The sequence below is a fragment of the Anabas testudineus genome, chromosome 4 (assembly GCF_900324465.2).
Source record: "Anabas testudineus chromosome 4, fAnaTes1.2, whole genome shotgun sequence".
NCBI lineage: Eukaryota > Metazoa > Chordata > Actinopteri > Anabantiformes > Anabantidae > Anabas > Anabas testudineus.
In genome coordinates, this window is record NC_046613.1 from 304,902 (window position 1) to 317,436 (window position 12,535).

Consider the following 12,535-nt stretch of genomic DNA (forward strand, 5'->3'; position numbering starts at 1 on the left):
TTGGGCATGTAGTTGGGGCAGTGTGTCGGGGAGGAAACATGGAAACTGTGCAGCACCCACAGTGAACTGTGCACTTGGCCTCTTTCATTTTGCCATTTTTGGGGAGGTTTGGATTAAGTTTGTCCGATGTGACTGGTTGCATGGATGCTAATGATTGTCAACAGAAAAGGAGGGGGCACTTACCAAAACAAAATATTCTGGGATTTGTAGTATTAGAGGTGTACGCTCTATATACTGGAGGACCAGCTCTAATACACATTTGATATGATCTCGCGGGCCAAATATAATTAAACCGCGGGTCAGAGAATCAGAATCAGAATCAGCTTTATTGGCCAAGTTTGCACAGGACAAGCAAGGAATTGGATATGGTCTGACTCTGTATTTTGTACCCTCTGGTTGCATGAAACATGAATTGTTTACATGCTTAATTGCAATTATTTACATAATATACAGCATACTATATCACATGGGGTTGTTGCACTGAGTCCTTGCTTTATGGGATTGGAGAGTTGAGTTGAACTGTGACTGTGTCTGGTGGTTCTGGTGGCTATAGCTCTGTGGCACCTGCCAGAGGAGCTTGAACAGTTTGTGTGCAGGGTGTGTGGGATCAGCATACTGACAGCCCGTTTTCTGAGTCTGGACTGCTAGATGTACAGGTGTTGGACGGAAGGAAGCTCAGTCCCAATGATCTTCTCTGCTGACCAGACGCACATATCTTCGCAAAAGCTGATGTAAGATGTCTCAGTGTCAGTGAGCTCGTGGATGTCTCTCACTGCAGCTTCAAAAACCTCCCAGACAGTGCAATCAAAACAGCCCTGCAACTCCAGTTTTGACTCCTCTGAGTTTGACACCTCTGGTCTAAGCCTCTACCATTCAAAATATAATCATTTGCCCTTAAATCTCTCCTCCTGATGTCCTCTATCATGACTTCTCTTTCAGGGCTGTACCTCTTATATCAACTCACAAAAACAGGAAAACAAATCCAGACTCCAGGGGGAAGTAAAGTCCAGGATATCCAAGGGAAGAGAACAGGACTGAGAACAGAACTGAGGAGGAGGGCTGTTGCATGAGACAACATGAAACAACAAGACAATCTGGCAACAGGCAGAGGACTGAGGAGGGCTGTTATAGGAAGGGGGCACACAGATGAAACTGATCTGTAATTATGGCCAGGGAGAGTTGAGAGTGAAGTGGTCCATATATGAGCATCAGGAAGTGGCTGGTGAAAAGACCAGTGGCAGTGGATTCCGGTTGAAGTGGGAAAGAGGGGGAAAAGACACAGCTGTGCAGGTACCAGGCAGGAACGTTGACAATGGGTGTCAGATACTCTTTTCCAAATATTTTTTCAAACACCTAGTCTTTAATATGCAAGGTGTCTGTGTGAGTTTATGTGCTCTGAAAAGAATACAAAGTAGAAATTCGTTAGAATATTCCTAAACAATACAATGTAGAAACAACAACAGCAACATTTCTGCTAAGCAGGGTATTATGTGCAAAATCCAATTATACAATCAAATGTCACTTGCAGTACTTACATAAGCAGTAACAACTGAATAAGCAACTTAGGCTAATATAATCTGTAAATGTGTGCAATCAGTGTGTTAACATACACTCAAGTAACCAAGTTACAATTGCATTTCTCAAGGAAGCAAGTAAGTGTCATGTAAACAAGAAACCTGGTTACCGTAATTGGGGTGGGGAATTAGAGAAACTTAATTTCCCAAGAGTGTATGGCTTCCATACTTGACTGTTTTAACCACAATTTTCTCTACTTTTGATGTAAAACCAGCCATGAAGAGCCCAAATTGTGTGAATTACAGCAAATTACAAAGAAGATTTTGGATGAATTCAACTTCATCTCCGCCTTTCCGACCAAGGCTCAAACAAACCATTTGAAAAGCATCAATGTGATCTGAAAATATATTTGTTTGTTTAAATGCAAGTAAGAAAGTACAAAAATGTGTCAGTTGTTTTTAAAATGTTTTTAATGATTTGAATATTTTAAGGTTTGTTGAATAATGTAGATTCTGTATACAAATAGTTTTCTTAGCACGTAATCTCTCCCTGTTTTGATGTGAATTAGACAAGCCCAATTTCACCATTTTGTGATGATCTGGATTTTTGAAGGGGCCAATTATAAAGCCAGACACAAATAAAGGGAGAAAATGAGTTTATTGCTACAAAGGTAGTGAATGGAGAAACAGGAAAGTGACTGGAAAAGCAGTGGACTCTAAGAGCAGTATTCAAGGGAACAAAAAATGACAAGATGGTGATCCTTGCATAATCTGGGTGCTGCATACTGAGACCAGTGACTGGGGACTAAAATACAATCTAACAACAAAAACTTGACAGGAGGCAAGGTACAAAGACTTAAAGTAACAACACAACAGAACTTAGGCTCAGTCCAAAAGGTGAAAAGAAAATGAAGAAACAAAAGAACGAACAAAATTTGAAAGTCAAAAACTAGAACAATGGGATTAACAAAAGCGCAGTGCCCTGTGCCCATCGCCTGGTGCCATGGAGCTTGATTGGCATTTGCCATAGATCACCAGAATTGGCAGGTCCACCACTGGTGCCCTGTGCTTTTCACTGGGACATTATGTTTCAGTCCAACATTTTCTCAAGGACACTTGCTGCCATCATGGAGAAGGTTCAGGTCAATCAAAACTAAGATTCATTTGTGTCTGCTTCATTTAAGCTGGTCTGGTGTGCGAGTTTCTTTTGTTTACTTGATGTCTGTTTTTTATACTGATTTTAAGTTATTTATTTTGTTTTGTTTTGTTTTTTATTTTATATATTGCACAGACTGTTTGGCACCTTAATCTTGTTGTACGATGTTGCAATGACCATAAGAGTTTATCTCCATCTCTATCATCTGATGCTACCAGGTTACGCCTCAGACTGTCCGGGAGGATAGATACCATCTGTCGTCTCCTTAGGAGCATGCTCTGGCATTGTCAGGCATACATACAAGCACAGGGGGCCATACAAAACAACTGAATACCACTAAGATGATGCAATGAGATTTCAGCAAAATTGATTAAACCCAACCCTAATCTGTGTAAGTGTTTCTTTAATTATTTTGAGCAGTGTATATAGCATCTGCAGTCATGCTTCCTGTGAGGCCCATATAATGGTTTAATTATTACTCCTCTGCCGCTAACTACCTGACCAGCCTCATCTTTGCACTAGCTCTCGCTTCATTAGCAGGTCTGTAGTCCACACACATCTGCCAGAATGTGTCACTTTGCCTGATCACATTACTACTTGTTGCAGACCTGACCTGCTTTAGACCTCAGATTCTCTTTTCTCAACTGGTCCTTGAAGGTCTGACTGCCCCCTAATCAATTTTTAGCCTTCTTAGATCCTTACTCTGACTGCATATTTTGTATTTGAACTCGTTTTGGAACTGACCCCTGTTTTTTGATATCCTTTAATTACCTTTGCTCTGGATCCTCTCAGTCTCCCTTGTTGTAGTAACACTTCCTACCCACAGTACCCACGTACTCTCTGCTCTTCTAATCTCCAAACCTAAATTGAAACTGCTACACATTTCCTGGACTCCAATACCTAGCATCTCCTGCTTGACCAACGTCTTTGTATGGCCCGGCTCATCGAACTCACCTGACGTGCCTTTCTCCTGTCATCGCCACAGAAGACCAGGACTACATTATCCAGCTCCCCTTGCTCATTCCCCACCATTGTCTTCCAACCTACGTTCTGATTCAGAATCAACGTGACAGTTAGTGACTATTTCTGATCTGCATTTTGCCCAATATCCTCCAGTGACTGTCTGTTTTAGAACCTGAACTCGCCTGCCAAGACGCACCTCACCTTACCAGTCCACCCATTTCCTTCACCACACTTGAGCTTAATAACCAATCATAGCGTGTGTGTCCTCCTTGAGCCTGGTTGAGCCCAAAACTTATAATCAGATTTAGTTCATAGTAAAAAGTAATTATAGTGGGTGATTTTAAGATTTATGTAGATATTGATAGTAACTGCCTTAATTCACTATTAAATTCACTGCCTAAATTTACTCAAATGCAAAAAGTCTGGGACTTCTAAATAAGTCCTCTGGCTCACTTTTCCTATTAATGTCATTAATGTCATGGCAGAACCAAACGGTATTGGACTTGTTGTTAACAGAAAACTGAGGTGTCTGTAGAGTGTGTCATACTGTACATTCAAACCTCACAAAACAGCCCCACACGCTAGCACTACTGACTGCACTGTCTGAAAAACAACATGAAAATTCAGAGGTAGATGATCCTTTTACCTCCTTGGTTGAGAAATGTTTTGGGAGATGGAGCAGTCTAATTGCTTCTCTTCTAGTCTCTATTGCAGTGGCGGCTGCCCTGGTGGTTGTATTGATGTCTCTGGGGACTAAATGCAGGGGTGGCTCAATGCTGCCTTAACTAAGACTATGTACCAACAGGTCGCTGATGAGGATAAGAACCTTGAAGATGACAACTATATTGAAGCCTACATTGAATAAGTTCTAAGTCTCCTCATACTAAAGTGAATACTTGATGATGTGTATTATGAAAGCCGAACAGAGTGTTATATGCTGAAATGTAAATGTCCACAGTATCATGTGATGATTTATTGTTGGTTTTCTGTAAATTATTTTCTTTTTCTTGTTTTGTTGTTCATTATTTAAAAATATCATACACTTACTTTTATGATTTTGATAGGTTACTGGTATGATTTTTATTCAGTGTCTGATATTTACTTTTATTTTTCATTGTTATGGTTTCCATTGTATGTAAAAGTATAAACAAGAGGAAAATGGTAGAGCAGTTGTCTGCCAACCATAGGATTGGTGGTTCAATTCCCAGCTGCCATGTAACATGCCAAAGTGTCCTTGGGCAAAATACTGAACCCTAAGTTGCCCCCGGTGAGTCAGATCAGCTGCAATGTGATTGTGTGTGTTTGTCTGTGTGAATGAGATGCAGTGTAAAGCTCTTTGATAAGAGCAGACAATTCATAAAACTTAAACATTAAAAGTGATTCTTGTCTAACTTTGCCCTTGGGAGTCAGATAGGATATTCCGGCGTGGAATTCACCTCAAGATGAGAACCAACTGCAACATCACAACTGCCATTTGTTACATCTTTAGTTACAAACAAAAAAACTGTATGTGGTAGATTCTTTGAATATGTTTCTGTCAGTTGTGTGCTGATGTATACATTATCCCTTGCGCAACAGAGAATAAACTAAATAAACCACTGCCTTATTAATCTTATCAGTGGTCCTGAGAAGTTTGTTACAGAAATTTCCTTTTTCCTTGCATGTTTTTTCTTCTGAACTAAATTCCCCTGACTTGGCAATAGCATTTACATTTACATTTACATTTAGTCATTTAGCAGACGCTTTTATCCAAAGCGACTTACAATTAGGGTACAAGGATAGGCAGGGTAAGTGTGAGGAGGTCTTGCCTAAGGACCCCTACTGGTGCTAGGCCATGGCTGGGATTTGGGGCAAACTAGGGCAGTGCTCTCCACTGAGTTTTTTCTCTGTTGATTGCCTGATGAGTTAAGCGTGTGGGCTTTTTGTCACACTCATGTCTTGTTTACCCATTTCCATGTGGGCTTTCGTTGGGGTCCTAAGAGATCTCTTGTTTTATTGAGTGCTTGTCTTTATATCTTCATATCTTAGCTACCTTTATATCCAGGGACAATATAATACTGGTGCCCTTGTATCAATAAACAAATTTTAGCCAAATAAATGCATAAATGTCAATGTGCGGTGCATCAATTCAATTTTATTTGTATAGCACCAAAACAGAAGTCATTTCAAGGCACTTTACAGTTTTAAGACCTTATAAAATTTAACTGTATACAGAATTATATATTCTATAAACAGAATTATATAGAAAACCCACAGCACCTAACCCTTTTCACATTTTGTTATGTTACAGCCTTTTTCGAAAATGCATTAAATTCATTATCTTCCCTAAAAATACTAGAAACAATACATCATAATGACAACGTGAAAGTTTGTTTAAAATCTTTGCAAAGTTAATAAAAATTATTATTTCCAGAGATGTTCAATTAGGTTCAAGTCTGGGCTCTGGCTGGATCACTCAAGGACATACCCAGAGTTGTCCCAAAGCCACTCCTTTGTTATCTTAATCACAGCCCCAGTCTGATGTCCAGAGAGCCCTGGAACAGCTTTTCATGAAGGATGTCTCTGTACATTGCTGCATTTATCTTTCCGTCAATCCTGACTAATCTCCCAGCTCCTGCCGCTGGAATACATCCCCATTGTATGATTCTGCCACCACTATGTACCTGGCCAATACCATCCCTACTTAATTGTAGGGATGGTATTGACAAGCGTCTGCTGGTCACGCATTTATCCAAAATAAAAAAACTATGGCTAGGCTATGAACCCCAGTCTCCCACATAGGGAGGCGGTGATGTTACCACTACACTAAACAGCTGCCTTTTAATAGCAAGGAAAATAATAATGGCTTCTTGGGTAGGACCACAGCCTCCCAGTATATCGCAGGTGAAAGAAAGAGTAAATGAGATATAGATAGATATTAGACAAAGTAAAAAAAAATTCCCCACTCGCTCCTTCCAAGCTCGGGTCCTCTACCAGAGGTCTGGGAGCTTGAGGGTCCTGCGCAGTATCTTAGCTGTACCTAGGACTGCACTCTTCTGGACAGAGATCTCAGATGTTGTTCCTGGGACCTGCTGGAGCCACTCTCCCAGTTTGGGAGTTACAGCTCCCCAGTGTTCCTATCACCTCGGGTACCACTTGTGCCTTCATCTTTCACATCTTTTCTAGCTCTTCTTTCAGCCCTTGGTTCTTCTACTATTGCTATCACTTGGTATTGCTACATCTATCACTACAGTTCAGGTTTAGGAGGCAGACACCCTCTCTATGTTTAAGATTAGACTTAAAACTACCTAACTAAATAAATAAATATGGATATATACTAATAACACATTCCTAATAGAAGGTAATGGGATGAAAGATGAACTGAAACAGTTAAGTTCTAAAGGCTACTAATCTGGCATGTATAGACCTAGAAAGTGTTCTGAAGTTTAATATTTTTAGACATTTCAGTAAGTCATGGTTGTACTGTACGTTGTCATAAGAATAAGTTTTGGAGTAATTTAAGTCTCTATACTACCCAATACTACTAATAATACTAATGCTAATAATCAGACTGAAATAATTTAGTTGTTTAGACTTCAAGTAATAAAAAACACACCAAATATGTTAGGATTTCAGCTTAGGTGATTTTGGCATGCTTTGGAGCGCTAATTAGATAAGATATACAGCTCCAAGTATCCTCGGCCTGGAGCTGTTGTCTCCAGAATCCAGTTGACCTGCCCAACGTTCTTGCTGCTTGTTGTTGTTTTGTGCCTGCTGTCCTGTTCTCTCTTCTCTTTCCACTCACCCCAACCGGTCTAGGCAGATGGCCGCCCACTCTGAGCCTGGTTCTGCTGGAGGTTTCTTCCTCTAAAGGGAGTTTTTCCTCTCCACTGTTGCCTAAAGCTTGCTCAAATGGAATTGTTGGGATTTCTGTATCATTTTTTGTATAATTATTCTCTGTAAGGTCTTAAACCTTACACTGTAAAGTGCCTTGAGATAACTTCTGTTGTGAATTGGCGCTATACAAATAAAACTGCATTCAATTGAATTAATTAAGCAGCAATACCTCTTCCGCTCCGGCAGGGGCATTAACCTGCTGACGATGTAGGTAATCTTCCGGGTCAAACCTTCCATTATCCCGCTTCGCTCATTGAGCAGTCCTTCCGGTTTGACCGCCATCGCAGACAGCAGGTAGGATTTTTACAGTGATTAGTACGTTGTAAAACCAACACGTAATCTTTGCCATCCATTTATTTTTCTCGAATAAATTGACAGTATCACACTTCATTGACTTATTTGAACATACATGTGCATTATTGTAATACAGTAACGAATTCTTCATTAGGGAAATTGTAGCTGGGTTAGCGACTACACGGCATCCGTTCATCTATGCGACAGCACACTACAGCAGTTAACAAGCTACAGAAATGCGTACTTAGTGCATTATTTGTCGTGGATTCCCCAGAAACAGCACAGTGTTCTGTAACGTTAACTGATTGAACGAACAAGCAATGGGATTCTACGTCAGATCAAAGTGGCCGATCGAAACCTGGACACTATCTTTAGGTGTCTTGTCATCTCGACAGTAACCGTTCACTCTAAATGAATTCTCCTACATATATACTTTAAATTATTTTACTGTATGTCACATCAGCCACTGTAACATTTTAATACACCAGTTGTATTGTTACTGGGAACAGACCAGTCTACATTAGCTTGGTAACTTCTCTCATGGGAGAAGGTGGACACCACCTGGTCCCAAAGCAACAATATTTTTCTGTGTACATTAAAACTAATCATTGAAGAGTCGAACTTACTATTGCATAAAAAGGAAAGTAGGCGAAAAGAGACAAATAGAAATGGGACACAATTAGTGACCATTGTAATAAAAGGAGAGGGTTATGTAGAAGATTACAGTTGGGGAATTATTGTAAGTTTTTACCCTTTACTAACCATCTTGATGCACACATTTTAATCCAGAATGTGTAATTGATATCAAATATATCAAAGATCTAGTAGAAACTAATCTTTGTTTGTGTCGTCTTTGCAGACATGGCAATTCGCTACCCCATTGCCGTTGGCCTTAACAAAGGCCATCCAGTTACCAAAAATGTAACGGCTCCTAAACACAGCCGCCGACGCGGGGTGAGTATCTTGTTCTGAAGAACTGAAATAAGGCAAACCTTTTATTTATTCCTGGTCGGGTTTGCGCAGTAACGATTCCAATTAAGTTTCATGTGTCATGGTGGCTGTCTCATCAGTGTTGATTCTCTAGGAATGAAAGAAGAGCAGTATGGAGTTTTACAGAGATGCAGACAATATTGTCAGTTGTGAAGTATTTTCAATACAGTTTTAGCCAAAACATCTCAAATATACTATTTCAAAAATATTATAACAAGTTTTTTATATTGTTATCATGGCCATTTGTGAAAATAGACTGTGGAGCTGCTCACACTGCAGATGCTCTGTCTGATCATCCTACTCCAGGTGTAGGATTGTTAATTTAGGACAGCACTATGGACAATACTCGTTGCAATGGACAGAGGCATACGTTTTCTTTCTTACCTTAGAAAGCTCAACACTGCTGTCTTATCTGCTCTGCTCAGTGGTTGAAAGTAGGAATGTAAAGCAGTACTACGAAACAAAGTACAAAATTATTAATTAAATAAAACAGTCAGAATATTCGTCTTATTTATTATGTCACTAAATTATAACGCAACTTAAAGATGAGGATGCTGCAGACCTATAAATGAACATACAAAAGGACATTTTCTCTATCCTTAAGTCATAATTGACTACCCCTGGTTTAGGGTGATTATTGGGCACCGGGAACCTGGACAGACTACACATCAAATGACCAATAATTTTCTTAAAGTTTGGCTCACATGAACTGGGAAATTAGGTTGAATTCTTACAGCTATGTTGTAGCAAGAAAATGGGTATTGACACTACATGGGATATAGCAGCGTGATACATGGCAAGGTCTTTTAACTACAAAATATTTCCTATCAAAAATTAGTTATACTGTATCCTGGGACTGAGTGATTAGTCAAATGTAAATGTTGTGGTGTAAAACATTACATGACTAATATTTTGTATAAAAGATTATACAAATAATAGATTTACATTGCAGTGAATTGTGTGTTATTAAAAATTTCCCAAAGCCTTTAATATGTTGTAGTGTGGGTTTTAAGCTGTAGTTCTCAGAACTGAGCTCTTCAAGCTTTGGAGCTTTATAATGTAAAAATATGACACTAATTAGAATGTTGTAAAAACACCAGTCTGTAATTTGAAGTGTAGTTGTGCTGTTATGCTTTTGAAATTTGAATAATAGATCAAATGTTTAAGTTTAGTCTAACTTGTTTTTTCTTTGCAGCGTCTGACCAAGCACAGCAAGTTTGTTCGGGACATGATCCGTGAGGTGTGTGGTTTTGCTCCATATGAGAGGCGAGCCATGGAGCTGCTGAAGGTGTCAAAAGACAAAAGAGCCCTCAAGTTTATCAAGAAGAGGGTGAGTGTTCATTTCTCTAACCTTACCTGCACTCCACTGACAGCATAACATACAGGGAGAAAGTTCAGAGTTTACACAGTGCTGAATCGAATGGTCTCCTTTTGTTGTTTCTTCCTCAGATTGGAACTCACATTCGTGCTAAGAGAAAGAGAGAGGAGCTGAGTAATGTACTGGCTGCCATGAGAAAGGCAGCTGCCAAGAAGGACTAATCTGACACTTAATAAAAGTTCAACTACAAAAACAGGAGTGCTGGTCTGTTTCTTATGTTTGTCACATTGTTTCTCTTTTTTTTGTAGTAACTCCACTCTTACCTAAACTACCTAAAAAGTGTTAATAAGTATTTCACAAAACATAGTTAATTTCACCTCTTTTTATTGCTTCATTGTGACATAGGCCATATGTAATGAATTCCAGTGTTTTTCAGGTTTTTATTCCCCTTCTGTCACTGCTGCTAGATTTTCTGGCTACTTTAATATATAGAGATGAAGAGGTGTAGCAATTCATTTGACCAGGGACTCTTGATTGCAGATTGAGCGTAAGTGTTAAGTTAAATGTTTGGTAAATAAGTGGAAGCTTTTAATTTTTATTTTCAAATAACTGAATTCTCATTTTGTCATAAGTAAACGGACTCTTTGCAATTATACTTGAAATTTATAATTTCAAAGGAACTGCCTGTAGAGCTCAGAGATAGGAATGTTGGAAGGCTACAAATTCTGCTGTACTAGAGGTTCCCAAGATGACAATTACCTCTATAATTCTCAAATGGCAAAACTTTAACTCAACAAGGACTCTTTCATGAGCTGGTCACCTAGCCAAAGAGCAAGTAGAGGAAGACGGGTCTTAGTAGGAGAGGTGACCAGGAATCCACTGGGTTCATAAAAGGGTCGCATAAGTAGAACCAGACTGGGGCATCACAAAATTAACAGTAAAACTGACTAAACCATACTGTATCAACAAGCACACTGACCTAATAAACTAAACGCAAAGGGAAGCATATACAGTACATCTAAGAAGGTATACACATTAACATTTTCCACATTTTGATGTTACAGCCTTAATCTATAATGGATTACTTTTAAGATTAAGTTCTACACTACAACAATAACCCATAATGACAACAATGAGATAATTTTGTTTAAAGTCTTTGCAAAGTTAAAAGTAAAAAACTAAATTGTATATACATGTATGTATTTTCAGCATCTGCTGAACAACTTGATTGTTGTCCACCTGTGGGGAAATTCAGTTAATTGGAGATGATTTGGAAAGGCAAACATCTATATAGTCCCACACTTAAAAGTATATGTCAAACCACAAACTAAGCCATGAAGGCCAAGGAGTTGTCTGTAGACCTCCAAGATAGGATTGTATCAAGGCACAGATGTGGGGAAGGCTACAGAAAGAAATTCTGCAGCTTTGAAGATCCCAGTGAGCGCAGTGGCCTCCATCATCTGTAGAGTGGCCAGACGGAAACCACTCTTTAGTAAAGGTTTGCCAAAATGCACTGGACCTTAGACTGGGGCAATGGTTCAACTTTCAACAGGACAATGACTCCAAGCACACAGCCAATATAACAAAGAAGTGGCTATGGGACGACTGTGAATGTTAAATTTAATATCTTCGAAGAGATCTTCAGGGACAATCTGATTATTATGATTCATGCACATTCACTGGTCATATAAACTTCCATAGTTTCTTTGGTTGTGTAAAGCTGCTTTGCAACAATGTCCATTGTTAAAAGCCCTATACAAATAAAAGTGAATTGAATCGAATCTTAAAATGGCTGTGCACTGACGCTCATCCAATCCTGATGGAGCTTGAAAAGTTACTACAAAGAAGAATGGGAGAAACTGCCCAAATATAGGTGTACCAAGCTTGTGGTATCATATTGGTAATTGGTGCTAAAGGTGCTTCAAAAAAGTAATGAGCAAAGGCTTTATGTACATGATTTTATTTTTTACATCTATATATATATATATTTGCAAAGATTTCAAACAAACTTCTTGTACGTTGTCATTATGGTATTGTTTGTATGTATATATAATGAATTAAATCGATTTTGGAATAAGGCTGTAACATAATAAATAGTGAAATAAAAATACTTTCTGTGAAAAATTTTTCGATGTACTGTATACTGGCTGATCAGGCAAACAAAGGGGGATACAAAGACAAACATTAGGAACTAATTCTGGGGCTGGTTTAAGTACATTCTCAGTGGAGATGGGACAAAGTTCCAGAAGGACAACCATAACTGCAGCCGCCCACCAATCTAGGCTTTTTTGACACCAAATTAATATAACGCGATATACTGTATCACACTTTCTATCTATGCAATTATTATTCAATCCCTAAAAGGGAATCCCCAAAGGGTTTTCATTTTCTGCCTTTTTGCTTTGGTGTAATGGTGCTAATGTA

The 12,535-nt window shown here is 39.0% G+C and overlaps 1 protein-coding gene across 1 annotated transcript; it reads left to right on the forward strand.

Moving 5' to 3' along the window:
• The first annotated feature begins 7,672 nt into the window (after positions 1 to 7,672).
• Positions 7,673 to 10,369, forward strand: rpl36 (ribosomal protein L36). The gene is made up of 4 exons (XM_026343027.1): positions 7,673 to 7,803; positions 8,663 to 8,757; positions 9,989 to 10,123; positions 10,243 to 10,369. Exons 2-4 carry the CDS (start codon positions 8,665 to 8,667, stop codon positions 10,330 to 10,332), a joined length of 318 nt encoding a protein of 105 aa, XP_026198812.1. The 5' UTR covers positions 7,673 to 7,803; positions 8,663 to 8,664; the 3' UTR covers positions 10,333 to 10,369.
• Positions 10,370 to 12,535: the final 2,166 nt, after the last annotated feature.